The sequence below is a fragment of the Bison bison genome, unplaced genomic scaffold, assembly GCF_000754665.1.
Source record: "Bison bison bison isolate TAMUID 2011002044 unplaced genomic scaffold, Bison_UMD1.0 scf7180017864379, whole genome shotgun sequence".
In the NCBI taxonomy this organism is placed as follows: Eukaryota; Metazoa; Chordata; class Mammalia; order Artiodactyla; family Bovidae; genus Bison; species Bison bison.
Genome location: NW_011494951.1, coordinates 7228191 through 7246479, shown reverse-complemented (window position 1 = coordinate 7246479; position 18289 = coordinate 7228191). Strand labels below are relative to the sequence as shown.

General features: G+C 36.9%; 1 protein-coding gene across 2 annotated transcripts in view; it reads left to right on the top strand.

Annotated features, from left to right (window-relative positions):
• RAB28 (RAB28, member RAS oncogene family) overlaps window positions 1-18289 on the top strand; it is a 99047-nt gene that overhangs the window by 73895 nt on the left and 6863 nt on the right. For both annotated transcript variants that reach the window (XM_010857272.1, XM_010857273.1), the window contains exons 5-6: window positions 7549-7652; window positions 14325-14402. In XM_010857272.1, coding sequence (XP_010855574.1) covers window positions 7549-7652; window positions 14325-14402 — 182 coding nt within the window. The remainder of the gene's footprint in view (window positions 1-7548; window positions 7653-14324; window positions 14403-18289) is intronic.

Here is an 18289-nt window from a genome sequence, read left to right as displayed (position 1 = left end):
ATTTTTGCCATAATGCAAACATTTGAGAAGTTCAGAAAAGTTATTTCTTTTATTGAGACTAGTGTTTATATATAATCTACCACTCCAGATAGTAAAATAGTAACAAAGATCATCTATTGGGATATGAAAATATTGTTGTAATGACACTTACTTTATGATGATATTTGACATAATGTCATTTTTATCAAGATTGTGTATTGTTTATTAAACACCATTCACTTTCTGTTACTCATCAAAATCTGTTTCTATATCCTGATATAAAGGCCACTTTATCCTGAAAGTTATCAAGATAAGTAAAGTTTGAACCATCACATCAGTTTAGGGGATTAGTGTCCCATTGGAATCAGCAGGACCAAATGAAGGATGAAAGTGACAGCTTTAGATTCAGAATTCTCATGTGTTGCTTCTAAATCAAAGCTTTGTTCTTCATTAAAACCAAAAAAAAGCATCTTAAGAATATATCATAAAATATTTATGGTTGAAATGACATGGCTTTGATTTGCTTTAAAATAAGAACGTGGATATGGATGAAACAAGGTTTGTCATGACTTTATAATTTTTCACATATTTTGTATTTTCCAGCAAAATGAATTAACAAAAGGAGAATGCACTTTTGTTTTCATACTGTTTTCCATGTACATATTACTTGAACTGTTTAATGGCAGAAGAAAGAACATTTCTCCAGTAGTTTACATTTGGTTTGTATTTGTTTCCCTGGTAACTAAAAATGTAATTGCCTTTCAATTTATAATTAAGTTTGATGTAATTTTTAAACTGTTCTGTTGAATATGACATAACCAGAATCTAAGAGATGGTTGTAATGCTGGATTTTATGATCTGACTAATTATAACTTCAAGTTTTCATTAGTTAATAACTCAAGACCCTATATAGGCTCAGGAATAGGTTTATTGTTAACAAGAGTGATGAAAATCTATATTTTATGTTAGTTAAGGTAATTAGTGGTAAAGAATCTGTTCAATCCCTGAGTCGGGAAGATCCCCTGGAGAAGGAAATGGCAACCCACTCCAGTATTCTTGCCTGGGAAATTCCATGGACAGAAGAGCCTGGAGGGCTACAGTCCATGGGGTCACAAAAGAGTTGGATATGACTCAGCAACTAAACACCACCACCAACAGTCTGTATTAGTTAAGGCAATGCTAAATGCTATAAACAGACAGTCCCTGAAGTTTCACTATCTTAACACAATAACAATTTATTTCTTACTTATATAAAGACCAAACCCTGTTACTGCTTATCAGTGTCTCATCTCCCTTTCAGAAACCCAGACTCCTTCCATTTTTCTGGAACTGCCATTTTCAATAGATGGCTTCATAGGTTACTGTGAAAAAGGAAAGTAAGGACTGTCACACCAGAGTTCAAGCCTAGTAGTGATCAGTTCAGTTCAGTTGAGTCACTCAGTCCATGCCCAACTCTTTGCGACCCCATGGACTGCAGCACGCCAGGCCCCCGTCCATCCCCAACTCCCGGAGCCCACGCAAACTCATGTCCATTGAGTCCGTAATGCCATCCAACCATCTCATCCTCCATCGTCCCCTTCTCCTCCTGCCCTCAATCTTTCCTAGCATCGGGGTCTTTTCTAAGGAGTCAGCTCTTCGCATCAGGTGGCCAAAGTATTCGAGTTTCAGCTTCAACGTCAGTCCTTCCAATGAACACCCAGGACTGATCTCCTTGAGGATGGACTGGTTGGATCTCCTTGCAGTCCAAGGGACTCTCCAAGAGTTTTCTCTAACACCACAGTTCAAAAGCATCAATTCTTCAGCGCTCAGCTTTCTTTATAGTCCAACTCTCACATCCATACATGACTACTGGAAAAATCGTAGCCTTGACTAGACAGACCTTTGTTGGCAAAGTAATGTCTCTGCTTTTTAATATGCTGTCTAGGTTGGTCATAATTTTCCTTCCAAGGAGTAAGCGTCTTTTAATTTCATGGCTGCAGTCATCATCTGCAGTGATGTTGGAGCCCCAAAAAATAAAGTCTGACACTGTTTCCACTGTTTCCCCATCTATTTGCCATGAATTATAGTAAAAATTGTACATATTAATTTTTCAAACAGCTTTCCAACTTCTTATCCAAATTATTCTTGTTAGCCAAAGTTAATTGGCTTCTAAGACTTCCATCTCATGTACCATGTGAGTTTTAAGAATATGGCGGATAGATTTAGTATCTTGATAACTTATTTTCTTTTGTTCCATTTTAATTTCCAGGTTAAGGTGAGTGAGCTAAGGGATTTTTTGGGGGGCTGAGCGCAGTTGGTTTTGACAGTGAAAAATTTGGGTTTTCTTGTCTGTCCAACACCATCTTAGAATTTTTTCATCTCGTGTTTTTTTAATCTCCGTTTATGTCAGCTACACAAGAAAGCCTTTGACATTGTTATTATTGATTTACTTCCTGCATTCTTATCCTATACAGTTCTGACCTTCACTTTTCAGACCCCTGTTTCTACCCTTTCTTAACTTCTGAGATTCTTCTATTGGGTCTTCAGGAACTTACAAATAAGATATCAGTAAAATTCCTATACTCTCAACATCTTCCTTGAACCAAAGTTTTTAAACTACTTCTGTCACTTAGCTCTCCTGTAAGGACAGTACTGCTGTCTCCTGAAGCTCTTTCAAATATTGACGTCCCCTCCTGTATCTGCCTTATCACTAGTACTGGAGGGTGGGTAGTGACCTTCTTGTTATTGCTCTTTCCAGATCTTTCTTCTTTATCTTGCCTAAAAACCCTTAGATTTGACTATCAAGCTGTATGATTATACATGAGCCAACCCCTGAATCACTCACTGCCTTGAATTTCTTAAAGATTTTGATTCCTGGGTCAGTCACTGCATTACTATTGCTTTCTTGATTAGCAATTTTAGTTGCATACCGATTCTCCTTTTAATACTTTGGTCTCTCAGTTCCTTGAATTCATCGTCTGCTATAATGTTGCCACCCATCAACACTAACATAGTGTTTGTTGTTGTTGTTGTTGAAGGATAATTGCTTTACCGAATTTTGTTGTTTTCTGTCACACCTCAACATGAATCAGCCATAGGTATACGTGGTTATTCTGAAGACTTACTCTCTCCATAATATCAATTATCACTTTCTTGTGTCCCAGTTTGTCTGTTATCTCTCATCTTTGGTAACCCAATTTCAGTAATTTTTAAACCCACTTAAGACTTTGACATTGCTTAATCTTACCAATTTTTCATTTTCCGAATTCCTCTTCTTATCTAACTTAAATTCCATGCTTTTTTCAATATAATCTACTCCTTAACATTTTTTATCTTCAATTACCTGCCCTTCTTTTCAGTAATTGTACATGATTGGGAAAACTCCAGCACTACTGAACTGTAAACCTTTATCTGCTCAGCAGCTGCATCCATGCAGCTGTGTGTACCTGGAACAACACCTACGATACACTGTTTCACTTAAAGTCCAGGTTAAACTATCTTCAAGTGATTCTCTTTATCTTCTACATGCATGGCAAATCTATTAGTATTTCTTACTCACTTTTTATTCCCAAAATATATTGAGAATCTACCCTACTTTTTATCATCTCTCTTGCTCCCACCTTTGTCCAAACTACGGTCTTCTCTTTCCTAGAGTTTTACTGTAATCTAACTCAGTGTCTTCTCTGCTTTACATTTAATTACAGTTTATTTCCCAGTAGCTCAGCAGTAAAGAATCCACCTGCAATGCAGGAGATGCAGGTTGAGAAGATCCCCTGGAGAAGGAAATGGCAACCCACTCCAGATTTTAGCCTGAGAAATCCCATGGACAGAGGAGCCTGATGGGCAGTCCATGGGGTCGTGAAAGAGTCAGACAGGACTTGGTGACTAAAACAACAAACAGTGGTTTATTTAGCAGCCCCAGCCTTTTAAACTGTAAGATGACATCTTAAAATTTTTTTTTTTCCTTACAAACCTCCCAGTAGCTTTGCATCTCTCTTTTAGTGACCTATATAGTTCCTGGCTTTTAAAACTTCATTTCCTGCTGTTTCCCTCTCTTGCTAACTCATCAGCCACTCTGGCCTCCTGGCTTTTCTTTGAGTGTGGTGAGTGTGGTCTTCACCTTAAAGGGTCTTTGACCTACGTGTTTGAAAGAGTAATTCCTCTCATGTATATTTTATTTTTTTTCAATAAGATATATCAACATTTGCAATACTTTGTAATTTACTTGTTGGTCTGTTTCTCTGAATTAAAATGTAAGGTCATTGTTACATATGCAGCTCTTAGGACAGTGCCTAGCCATGTCTGTGTTTGTGTTAGTTGCTTAGTTGTGTCCGACTCTTTGCGACCCCATAGACTGTAGCCCACCAGGCTCTTCTGTCCATGGAATTCTCCAAGCAAGAATACTGGAGTGGCCATTTCCTTCTCTTTGCCTAGCCATAGTAGGCACTCAAATATTCGCTGAATGAGTAGAGTGAGTGATCAGTAAACTGGTTATCCATTGAAATTGTTAAGCATACTTTAAGCAGGGTATAGTATAGTAGAGCTGAAAGAAAGTTGCATATTACAATGTTAATGCCCATGTCTTTCAGTTGTTTAGGTATTGGAAGGATATACACCAAAATTTTAACAGTAGTTGTTTCTAGTTAGTGACATTTTTTATATCCTTATGATAATTGTTTTTCTGAATATTTGGGAAATGTTTATGTATTAATGCTGTTGGGAGATTTTAATTCCGTTTTCAAAAATAAAATACAGGAACTAGCTGTATTAAAATAAGAAAATAATAAGAGTAAGTATTTTATTAAAAAAAATAAAATACTGGTTCACTGAAGTAGGGTCCCCAGCCCCTGGGCCATGGACTGGTACCAGTGTTTGGCCTGTTAGCTACTGGGCCGTACAGCAGGAGATGAGTAGCAAGACGGTGAGCGAGCAAAGCTTCATCTGTCTTTACAGCCATTCCCCTTTGCTCACATTGCCTCCTGTCAGATGTGCGACAGGCATTCTCAAAGGAGTGAGAACCCTACTGCGCTTGAATTGGTCATGGAAAAATTGTCTTCAAGAAACTGGTCCCTAGTGCCAAAATGGTTGGGGACCCCTGCACTGAAGGATATAAGGGAAATTAAATCATATCAGTAAGATGGTTACCACATGTATGCTAGATGAATACTGGATAATAATTTTAAGGATGCTTTCAGAAATCGAAGAAATGGAAGAATTCATCAGTATCTCACTGTAGTTTCATTGTCAGAATTTATTTCTGGATTATTTAGAATGAAGTATTCTAGTAACTAGGGCTTTCCTGGTGGCTTAGCAATAAAGAATCCATCTGCCAATGCAGGAGACATGGGTTTGATCCCTGGGTCAGGAAGATCCCCTGGAGAAGGAAATGGCAACCCACTCCAGTATAGTTGCCTGGGTAATCCCATGGACAGAGGAGCCTGGTGGCTATAGTCCTTGGGGTTGCAAGAGTCACAGCTTAGTGACTGAACAACAACAGACTCTAGTAATTAAGGCCTTTTAAATTTTGCTCACTAAATTCTAACACAACAGAGGAAAACAATGGTCAAATTCTGCCAGGGCCTTTTCTATATCTGCTGTGTCATTCTCAAAATCTCGGTTATTTAAGATAACTTTTATGTTTCTTAATGGTCTTTTATGTTCCTAATACTGGTGGTAATTTTTTTAGGACCTGGATTGTATCTCTTTGGGTTCTCACTGCCTACCATAGAGCTTGGTATATAATAAATACTTACTGAATAATTTTGTATCAATTGATTAGTGATAGTTATTAGTCTCTAATGATTATCTTTGTTAGGGAAAAAACTTTTGCCTAGTAAATCCCCCAGTGCTATATAGATAAATTTATAGTAGTTTATCTGTGTAAGTAGTTGAGGAGTTATCTGGTAGGCAAGTGGAGAAGGGAGAGAAGAAAGAAAGGAAGAAAGACACAACCGTGGCAGACTGTGTTCCATTAGAAAAGACAAACGTACATACATGTTGAATGACAGACTTTATTTTTTTAATTTGACAGTGATTTCACTGGGGAATTTTCCTAGTGACATGATTTGTTCTTACTCTTGTTGAATTAGGAAAGTATTCTAACTTCAATATTATGGTAAACTAGATGTACAAATGTCAGTGCTAATAGTTTAGTATTTTAGTCGTCAACAAATTGATGCCTGTGGTATCTGGACATTTTTTGGCCTCTTCTTGTAAATAAAGTCTCAGTGATGTTTAAGGAACAGCAAGTTGTGGCCAGAAAAGAAAAAAGGTGCATATTATCCTAGTTAAGCAGTATAAATGGGGCTCAGGAATCCCCCAGTAGATCAAAAATCTCCTAGAGAAAGATCTCTTGAGCTTACAAACTAAAGACCTTCAATGTAATTTCAAATAAAGACTTTTACGTATTATGAGAGCATTTTTAGTTGATAATCAATTGCCACTATTATGTAAGCTTACTAGATTTGCAAATTTACAAGTTTTTACAAGTCAGTTGGGTCCCTTCCTCAGGAAATCAGTTTAAGTTTTTTTTTCCTATATTGACTCAAAGAGCCTAGTTGTCCTTAAATCCTGTGAATATATTTGCCTTATAATTTGACAGCATTGAATCAACACCCTTATAGGGTTTGTAGTGTTGTAAAAAGAGAAACTGTTCAATAAAAGATCACATTTGAAAAAATTAGACTGTGTTGGATAAAACCAGTATTGGATATGAGTACTATGCTTTGCTTTAAAGCACCTACCACTATTCAAGAAAATATATTCTGGCCCATTACTGCTTTGAGAATGGACACTTTTAGAATTGGAAAGCAAATGAGCTATGTCTTTGTGAAATTAAGCCATAACTGTAAATAAAGTAAGTAGACAATGAAATATTGATATCTTTTGGCAGAAAATTAATAATGTGCTTGTGTTAACATTAAAGTTTATAGAGATTACAGAACTATTGTAATTAATATATTAAGGTAATTAAACTTTCAAACCAAATATGCTGTGGAAAGTATATGTTACAATTAATCACTATGTTTAAATGCGTTATACTAATGCATATTTTTTGAGTATCATCAAATGTGCCTCAAACTATATAGATAATAGGAATGATAGCTTTTAGTTTTCTGGGCACTTAACATGTGCTGGTCATTGTGCATAAAAGTGAAAGTCACTCAGTTGTGTCTGACTCTTTGCGACCCCGTTGACTATACAGTCCGTGGAATTCTCCAGGCCAGAATACTGGAGTGGGTAGCCTTTCCCTTCTCCAGGGGATCTTCCCAAGCCAGGGATCGGGTTGAACCCAGGTCTCCTGCATTGCAAGCGGATTCTTTACCAGCTGAACCACCAGGGAAGCCCCATTGTACACTAAACATGGATTAATTCTCAAAGAACTTTGTATATAATAGATCCATTTGTTTTTCCCAGGTTTTAGATTTAGAGACTGAAGCATAAAGAGATTAAAAGAATTGCCCCAAATTATACCGCTAGTGTATAAGCTGGGGTATAATCTTGGAAAAGAAGTCACATTTAAACTTATTAAATATTTATTGATTGACTTTATTACTGAATTTTGTTCTCTGTTTTTGTTTACCTTTCTAGTTGATTTGGAGCATATGCGAACAGTAAAACCTGAAAAACACTTAAGATTTTGCCAGGAAAATGGTTTTAGTAGCCACTTTGTCTCAGCAAAGACAGGAGACTCTGTAAGTAAGATAATGAATGCTAAATATTATAAATGATGTTTTACTTTTATTTACTAATACTCATAGGAAGTATACTTCCATTACTTAACTTTTAGATTAATTCCTATTGAAGACATAAAATACCATTAGGTTATATACAACATGCTTATTCTATTGATACTCCTCTTATAATTTATTTAACATAATTTCATGGTTCTTTTAGGGAATTAAAAATACAAAAGTTAAAAAGAATATAAATCACTCATAATCTCACCCTCCAGAGATGATCATTCATAACCTCATATGATAGTCTCATTTTCTGATGCTGCTGCTACCACGGCTAATGGACTGCGTTTACTGAGTGCCTACTTTGTGATGGACATGTACTGCTTTGATTATCTCTATTTAGTTGTTAATTAATTAATTGTATTTGAATGGATGCTTATTCTGTAAATCACCATAACCATTTAAATAAGAAGTTTAGAATGATGTTAAAATATTTTTGAATTAGTCTAAAATATCTTCACATGTAAGTCAGATTTATTTTCTAGAAATCATAAGTAATTATCTTTGTTTTATAGAATAGTCTTATGTTGTGGGGGTTCAGGGTACACAGAATAAGTGGTGGAGATAGGATTTGTAAACCTAAGGATTGACATTCCAGGGTTCACCATATTAACCATGCTAAATGTTTATTTTTTTAAAAATTGAGATCATAATATAGAAATAATTTTGTATTTTTTAATTTAATATGTTTATCTGTAGAAAATTTTCTTGTGTCACTTAATATTACTAAATAGATTAAAATCTCACTAGATTTAATAATCCATTAAATAAATGTTCAGATTTATTCAACCAGGTCCCTATTGTTAGATATATAGATTGTTTCCAAGTTCAGGACATTGTAAAATTTTGTCTGTAAGTTTTGATTATTTCCTTGGAAGAGAATTGAAACCTTTTGCCAAATTACCACCAGAAAGCCTAAGTTAATTTATCCTACCATCAGCATTGTATGAGTGCCATATCTCTGTAATCTTTTTTAACATTCAGAATTTATTTATTTTTAAAACTTTGTCAGTTTGGCAGACAAGGGATTAAAAGGTATTTTACTATTTAAATTTCTTTGACTGTTATTGAGCTTGAAATTTTTAAAATTTTATTGCCTACTTTCTGCTTATTATCTGTTTATAATATTATGTACTTATTATAAATTTATTTATTGTTGATTTTCTGCTTATTACCTGTTTATTATATTTTTGTTGCTTTTTAAAATTTTCTATGACCTTTTTGTGTTAGGGATAACATAACAGCCATTTGTCATAATTTTTGCAAATATTCTCTTTCCGCTGCCCAGATTTTTGTTTGATCGTTAATTTTCTTGACATTTTCAACCAAAGGACGTTTGAATTTTTCTGTGGTTTAATCTTCTTCATGTTTTCCCTGTATGATTTCACTGATGGTTTATATGCTCAGGGTAAATATTAAATAATATAAAAGTTATTTAATCTTTTGAGGGATCAAACTCATTTAAAAATGTGATGTGTTAGAACCCTTTACCCAGGATAATGCTAATGTGAGACACCTACCTACTTTAAAAATGTATACAGTATCAATATTCCTTGATAAACCCATCCATGAATTGGGCTTTTACCCTCACTTATCTTCCTGGGGGTCTCTTGTCATTTTAGAATTATTTTAATTTCCAGTATTTTAGCTTGTGTTTAACGACTTAGTATTTTTTGTGTACTTTTAAAAATCCTCATTGTTTTCTTTTTAAAGGCAACTTTGAAATGGTTTGTTCTTGTGAAGTCACTTTACGTCATCTCCAATCATGGGTTACTTCCCTTCATTGCTTGAGAAGTTGATCTCCGGTCTTACTGTACTTTCTCTGATACTACCTTTGTCATATTTCTTAGTGGTGTCAGTATCTTTGTTCACCACCCCACCTCATCCATGCACCCCCATGCTCTGTCATTACAGATTACTGTAGCCCTTCTGTTATCTCATATCTCAGTATCAGGCATGCTAATCACTGACCAGCTTGAATGCCCTAGTCCAGTCAGTCTGCAGCCGCAGCAGGGCCTACATGACATTGATCCTAACACTTGCCCCTGACCTTTCATGTCCTCATTTTCCTTTCTTCCTTACTCATGGTCAGTCAAAATCATTACCATGCAATACTCTGTCAGTTTCCTTTCCCGTCAGTCACTTTATCTGACTTATTTGACTAAACCTTGACTACGCCCCTTTATATGATTGCACTCATGTATTTGAACATGACGAGAGAAAAAAGCTTAGAGGCATGTTGGAGGTTTCACTTACAGTCCACAGTCAGCTCACCTCAAGTGGACCTTAATGCTGCTTAGTACTTATGTCCTTAGGCCATTGTCTCTCTCCTTCACCTAGATGAGTGTTTCATAGCTTCTCTTCTCAAATCTTCAAACCTTCATCATCCATTCTGTTAGCCGATTCCCTTGTTTCTTATTTTATTAAAAAAATATTGAAACAAAGGGAAGACAACTTTGACATACTCTTGCCACCTCGTCTCCCCCAACTCTCCTTCCCACCCACTGTCCATTCCCACCTCTCTGTCTCCTCTGAGATTCCTGTGGGTTGGGCTGTCTCTGCTCGTAGCTAGGCTCAACTCCTCCCTTGTGCATTAGTCCCATGTGTCTTTGCCTCGTAACAAACATGGCTTAAAATTCTCACTCCTGCATCGTTTTTTTTCCTGTCTACTGGATTATTCTATCAGCACATGAAATGTTATGACTTCTCTTACCTTAAATATAAGAAAATGCTTGATCACCCACATTGTTAGCTGTTTCTTACTCTTTGCTACTTACCAGTAGAATGTTTTCAAAAGAGTTATCTCCAGTTCTCTCCTCCCGGTTTGTCTTCAACAGTTCCAGTCAGACTTTTGCCCCTAATATTTACCCCAAAATGCTCTTATTAAGGTCATCAGTGACCTCCTTTTTGCTCAATTCAATGGCCAGTTCTTAGTCCTCATCTTACTTGATTTAGTTGTAGCATATAAAATAGTTGATCACTCGCTCCTCTTTGAAATACTTTGTTCACTTAGTTTCCAGAATACTACATCTTCTGGTTTCCCTCCTACCTTGACAACTACTCTCTTATCACCTTTGCAGATTCCTTCATTGAATTGCCCTAGGCACAGTCCTTGGATATCTCTCTTTTTTAAACTTATTCCCTTTGTGACCTCATCTAGTCTCATGGCTTTGGCCAAACCTCTTTAAACTCCAGACTCATACACCCCAGCACTCCTGCTTAAGTGTCTTAAGAGTCAGTCCAGTTTAATGCAGGATTCAGGTCCAGAACTGAGCTCTTGATATTTCTTCGTCAGATCTTTTCCAGTCTTCCCCACTTCAGTAAATAGTAGATCTCCTATCTGTTGCTAAGACCACGAAGATTTTGGAGTCATCCTTGACTCCTGTCTTTGACATACCACAACTCTCACCAAGTCCTGTTTTTCTGCTTTCAAAATGTGCCCATAATCTGGTGACTTTTCTTGCCATTGCCACTGCTGCCACTTTGTTTCAGGCCTCCATCATCTCTTACATTAGTGTTCTTGCCAGGTTCTCTTTTTGACCCTTGATCTTCTATAGTGAATATTCAGTACAACAACCAGATTGACCTTGTTAAAACAGAAGTCACATCAAGCCACCCTCCATTTCATTCAGAGTGAATGAAAGCCAAAGTCCTCCCCATAATAGCCCAACAGATCTTACCTGATTTGTTAGGCGTACCTGATGCTCTTAGTCACTCTGCTGTTTTTCTTTTACAGTCCTCCTTTTCTCTCCATTTCACCACACTAGCTTTCCTGTTTCTCCTTGAACTTTGACCATCAGTGAACTATAATATGTAATGCTCTTTGGGGTACAAATGACATAAGCCTTTTGGGGACATCATCTCTTTTTGATTAGAAGTTAAAATTAAGTTGTTGAAAGTGAAAGTCGTTCAGTCCTGTCTGACTCTTTGCAACGCCATGGACTGTACAGTCTGTGGAATTCTCCAGGCCAGAATACTGGAGTGGATAGCCTTATTGAAGTTGTGATAAATATTCAGTAAGTAGTCATGAGTACAAAAAAGTTCTTCATGACCCAGATAATCATGATGGTGTGACACACTCACCTAGAGCCAGACATCTTGGAATGTGAAGTCAAGTGGGCCTTAGGAAGCATCACTACGAACAAAGCTAGTGGAGGTGATGGAATTCCAGTTGAGCTTTTTCAAATCCTAAAAGGTGATGCTGTGAATGTGCTACACTCAGTATGTCAGCAAATTTGGGAAACTCAGCAGTGGCCACTGGACTGGAAAAGGTCAGTTTTCATTCCAGTTCCAAAGAAAGGCAGTGCCAAAGAATGCTCAAACTACTGCGCAGTTGCACTCATCTCACACGCTAGTAATGCTCAAAATTCTCCAAGCCAGGCTTCATTCAGCAATATGTGAACCGTGAACTTCTAGATGTTCAAGCTGGTTTTAGAAAAGGTGGAGGAACCAGAGATCAAATTGCCAACATCCGCTGGATCTTGGAAAAAGCAAGAGAGTTCTAGAAAAACATCTATTTCTGCTTTACTGACTATGCCAAAGCCTTTGACTGTGTGGATCACAATAAACTGTGGAAAATTCTGAAAGAGATGAGAATACCAGACCGCCTAACCTGCCTCTTGAGAAACCTATATGCATGTCAGGAAGCAACAGTTAGGACTGGACATGGAATAACAGACTGGTCCCAAATAGGAAAAGGAGTAGGTCAAGGCTGTATATTGTCACCCTGCTTATTTAATTTATATGCAGAGTACATCATGAGAAATGCTGGGCTGGAAGAAACACAAGCTGGAATCAAGATTGCAGGGAGACATATCAGTAACCTCAGATATGCAGATGACACCACTCTTATGGCAGAAAGTGAAGAGGAACTAAAAAGCCTCTTGATGAAAGTGAAAGTGGAGAGTGAAAAAGTTGGCTTAAAGCCCAACATTCAGGAAACTAAGATCATTTCATCTGGTCCCATCACTTCATAGCAAATAGATGGGGAAACAATGGAAACAGTGTCAGACTTTAATTTTGGGGGGCTCCAAGTTCACTGCAAATGGTGATTGCAGCCATGAAATTAAAAGACGCTTACTCCTTGGAAGGAAAGTTATCACCAACCTGGACAGCATATTGAAGAGCAGAGACATTACTTTGTCAACAAAGATCCGTCTAGTCAAGGCTATGGTTTTTCCAGTAGTCATGTATGGATGTGAGAATTGGAATATAAAGAAAGCTGAGTAGTGAAGAATTGATGCTTTTGAACTGTGGTGTTGGAGAAGACTCTTGAAGAGTCCCTTGGACTGCAAGGAGATCCAACCAGTCCATCCTCAAGGAGATCAGTCCTGGGTGTTCATTGGAAGGACTGACGTTGAAGCTGAAACTCGAATACTTTGGCCACCTGGTGCGAAGAGCTGACTCTTTAGAAAAGAACCTGATGATGGGAAAGATTGAGGGCAGGAGGAGAAGGGGACGACAGAGGAGGAGATGGTGGGATGGCATCACCGACTCAATGGACATGAGTTTGGGTAGACTCTGGCAGTTGGTGATTACTGGGAGGGCTGCTGTTCTGCAGTTCACGGGGTTGCAAAGAGTCGGACACGACTGAGCGACAACTGAACTGAACTGAGTCGTGAGTAAGTAGGGGTCAGAATAAACTCGGATATTTAGGGGGTAAAGACAAGATATGCAGACAAGCAAAGACTATTGGAGCTCCAGGAATCATAGTGGACCCCATATAAGCTATCTATGTACGAAAGGATGTTTATAGAAGTCTTTGCAGATTTTTGTTTCATGATACTGGATTGTGAAAGTGAAAGTCACTCAGTGGTGTCCGACTCTGCGACCCTGTGGACTATACAGTCCATGGAATTCTCCAGGCCAGAATACTGGAGTGGGTAGCCTCTCCCTTCTCCAGGGGATCTTCCCAACTGAGGGATCGCACTCAGGTCTCCTGTATTGCAGGCAGATTCTTTACCAGCTGAGCCACAAGGGAAGCCCAGGAATACTGGAGTGGGTAGCCTATCCCTTCTCCACTGGATCTTCCTGACCCAGGAATCAAACCGGGGTCTTCTGCATTGCAGGCTATCAGGGAAGTCATATACTGCTACTTTTCTGTTTGACAAAATACAGTAAAGTTTACTAAGTTTTTTGCTCCAGAGAGAATTTATTAAAATTGATTAGAATCTTAGAGATTATGAAAGAGTGGAAAGTAAGACCTTTCAAGGCAGGCTAATGCCATATCAAAGATCAGTGTAAAATTGGCAGTGAAAAACTTTACCCTACTTTCATTTTCTTCAGGACTTACAGCAGTTTATTATTTGGCTAGTAGTCTTTTTTTTTTTTTTATGTCATAGCTGTAATTAATTATGTTAACTCTTTAAAAGTGTAAGTTTTTCAGGATAAGTGTGTAAATTTAGACCAGTTCAGTGAAGTGTATGAATTTTCAAATTATGGTTTAATCATTTAAAAAATTATTATACTTTAAATGTTGCTGTATTTGACAAATGTATTTTTGGAACAACCTGGTACATCATATTTTTGCAGCTCTTGCTGTTTATCATTTTTTAGAAAGTTCAATTTGTTTGAAGGTAACTTAGACATGCCTGTTTTAAATCATTTAAACCTGTTTTTGTTATGCAGGTCTTCCTGTGTTTTCAGAAAGTTGCTGCTGAAATCCTTGGAATCAAGTTAAACAAAGCAGAAATAGAACAGTCACAGGTGATTATATTGAACTGTATACTTAAAAAAAATAATTTATTTCTTAAAAGACATTAATTTTCTCTCTGAATCCTTTTACATTTGTGCATTCTATGTACATATCCCTAACAGCCTTAAAAATAGATTGTGTGTATGAGTCATTGTTTATTGCAGAAGATGGAGGATGTTAAGTTTTTGCCAAATGATGATACCTTGAAACCTCATTTTGTCTTTTTTTGGTTGGAAAAATGAGATTAATGTAATAAAAATTTCATCAGCAGTTAAATAATGGCTAAGGAACTGACCATATTATTTTGTACTTCTTTATTTAAGTTCTTCTTCCATGATTACTGTATAATATCCTTTTTATGTTTTATATAAAATCCCAACTATTTATTAAAGTTTAGCCTTAAGTAGTAAGAGTTTACCCTATTTGGCATCTTCTATGTTTGGTTTGGTGAAACACTATAAAAAATAGTGTTGCTCTCTGTTCTTCTGTAAAATATCCTGCATTGTAATATTAATTCTTGATGTTATTTTATTGTTAATTTAATAATGGTATTAATTATTGAGGATTTCTGAATTCTTCCACTCTTCCTAGACAGTTCTCTTAGACTAAGAAATAAACATGAATACCAATAGTCAGCTGCTTAAAGATACAGTAGCACACTACTTTACATGTTTGATTGAATAAAAAAATCAGAGCCTGTAGTTTAAAATTAGACTTCAGAAGTGGTTTGCTTAGAAGCAACATATATTGATAAATAACATTTTCCCTCAACCCTCTCTACTTTTTCCCTGCTTTGTGAAGCTACAAAGGTATAATGATCTTTCTCCATCCTTAAATTTTTCTTTAATTCTTTTTGAGTTAATTCTGTGTCTTCTTTTCATGGTTAGTCTTTGTGTGTGCATGTTTTTAGACAGTTTAAGCAAATATCAATTGAAAATTGTTATGCTGATATGGCTGTTTCTAGAGCTTCATTTAAATATTTGGAACTCTGGAAATCTACCTTTACTTCTCACTATTCAAAAGACATTTCAACACTTACTGTGGCCAGACACAGTGTTTAGCTATTTGTGCCTTATAAATTGTTCCCAGACCAAAGTAGTTACTTGATTTTGGCCTAGGAGGATAGATACAAGAAGAGAAATCAGTGATTTGCTTGACTATACAGACCTTGGCAGATCCAAGAAGTCACGTGATGCCTCTGCTTTGTAGCTTCACTTTCTAAATGATGTTTGTGCCTGGTTAACTAGGTAGTCCATCAGTGATTTTCAGGCGATCATAAATGATTAATTGATCATATAAGTGTGGTTTACTGCTGGATCCAGAGGAGATTTAAGAGTTTAAGATGCAGTGAAGAAAATTAATAAATGTGCCAGCTACTGTTACATCATTTAATCCTTACAATAACTCTGGGGCAGGTGGCACTTCATCATTTTATGGTTGGAAAACTGAGACTGCAGAAAGGTTAAGTAACTCGATGTGCTTATCCACAGCTGGGCAGTGGTGGACCTAGGACTTGAACTCGTGTCTTTCTGATGGCAGTGCCCCTAATGTTTCCACGCTACCGTACTGGGGGAAGATTCACTGGGTGGTTTGGAGTGGGGAGTTGAAAAGAAGCTGGAACAAGCAAGTTGAAAAGTTTAGATGGTATTTTGGAAAGAGAAGAGCTGTTTGGTTAAAATAAATGACCATTTGTGTTGGAGTGTGAAGGAAATTTGAAGAAAGATTATGGAGATTTATGAATGCCAAGTTGATAATCTTAATCTCACATATTGACAGTGGAAAATAATTTTAAGCAGGGAAATAAACGAAAGCAGTTTTTAGATGGGATTAATCTAATGGAATTTGTGTGTGTGTGTGGATGGGTGCCAGAGAGGTTGAAGCAAGGAGACTGGGTTACTGCCTTCGTGTGATAAGGACCGGAACTGGGTGGAAGGGGAGGGATGGATGTAAGAGACATTTCACAGAAGAATCAGTAGGACTTGTGGAATGACTGGATAAAAGGGAGAAGGAATGGAAAACGGGAGAGCCAGTGATGAGCCCCTCTAGAGGAGAAGGTGTGCTGGTGCAGCACTGATGGCCCCCCGGACAAGGGGTCTGTACTCGCCCGAGCCCCCAGCAATGCTCAGGTTCTAGGGTATCTCCAGAGAGGTGGAGTGACTGGGGTACTGCTAAAAGGCAGAATTCTAGGGACGCTTGATTCGTATTTTTAGCTCACTCTTGGTCACAAGAGACAGAAAGTTACTCTTTGGACTTTTAGAGATCGACTTAACAGCTAGGCACGTTTTAGCTAAACCCGTGTCAGATGTGTTCACTACAGAGCTCCTCACCCTCCCTGTACACTCCACCTTGTTTGTAAGTGCACCCCGGCTTCTTAGGCCATGAAGTTTAGCTCTGTTTTCGACTTGTTGGTGTTTACTTTGAATGCATTCATTTGAAGATGAATTCAAGCTACTAAGCCCTCCTTCACTGGGTCTGTCAGAGTCTTTGTGTAGGGAAACCTCATTCTCCATTCCTTAGACCAGTGAATTTGGTGCCTTTGCCAGTTAAATTATGTATTTCACAGTTAAGTTTTCTCAGTGGAAGGAAACATTTTTGAAAGTTCATTATTTTTAAAAGATGTTTCTAAGAACATACTTGCGAGCTATCTTGAGCACAGTATTATTTTTTATTGATATATACTTGGCACAAAATATTATGTAAATTTAAAGTATATAACATGTTAACTTGATATCTTTATCTATTATAATATGATTTTGCCATTATAGTAGTAATTAGTACCTCTATCATGTTACATGAATATCTTTGTTGGTAGTTGGAATAATTAAATTCTAATCCCTTAGCAAGTTTGATGATTATAAAACAATATTGCTTTCTGTATTGACTGTACTGTGCATTATTTCTAGGACTTATTTACTAATAATGGTAAGTTTGTACCCTTTAGAGGACAGCTTTCCTATCCCCTCATGCTCCGGGAACAACCATTTTATTCTTTTCTTTTTTTTGCAATTTTGCTTTTTAAAATTTCATGTGTAAGTAGTATCATACAATTCTTGCCATTTTCTGTCTGATTTATCTCATTTTCCACAATGTACTCGAAGTCCATCCAAGTTTTTACAAATGGCAGACTGTTATTTCTCATGGCTAAATAATATTACATTGTGTGTATATGTACATATATTTATATTCCACATTTTCTTTATTCACCTATCAACAGGCACTTTGCTGTTTCCATATTTTGCTTATTGTAAATAACACTGTAATGAACATGGGAGTCGATATATCTTCAGATAAATACTCAGACATGGAATTGCTGGATGGTATGGTAGTTCTGTTTTTAACTTTTTGAGGAGACTCCATACTGTTTTCCAGGGGCTGTACCAGTTTACAGTCTTCATTCAGGGTTTCCTTTTTTTCCACATCCTCTCTGCACTTATCTCTTATATTTTGAGGACAGCCATTTTAACAGGTGGGAGGTGATATCTCACTGTAGTTTTAATTTGTTGATTAGTGATATTGAGCCTCTTTTTATGTACCTATTGGCCATTTGATGTCTCTGAAAGTTCATTTAAAAGCAAAGAAGTTCAGATAATCTGAACTTCATTTCTATATATAATTTATATACAGAAAGTGGAGGAGTAGGGCAGAAAGGAAAGGAGAGAGCAAGAGCTTGTGCACCTGCGTTCTGTGGTTTTATGTCATTCGAAAGAGTCCTGAAGGAACTCAGTGTCACAGAATGATAAAGTGTTTTGTATTATTTTATACAGAAGAATTTAGATTGTAGACTCACCAGTCACATGGAAATTGATGCTATAGTAATTTTGTTTGTGTCAAATATTTATAATAAGGCCTCAGTCTTAATTCCATTCACTGATTATTTAAAGAGATTCTGCTATTTTAG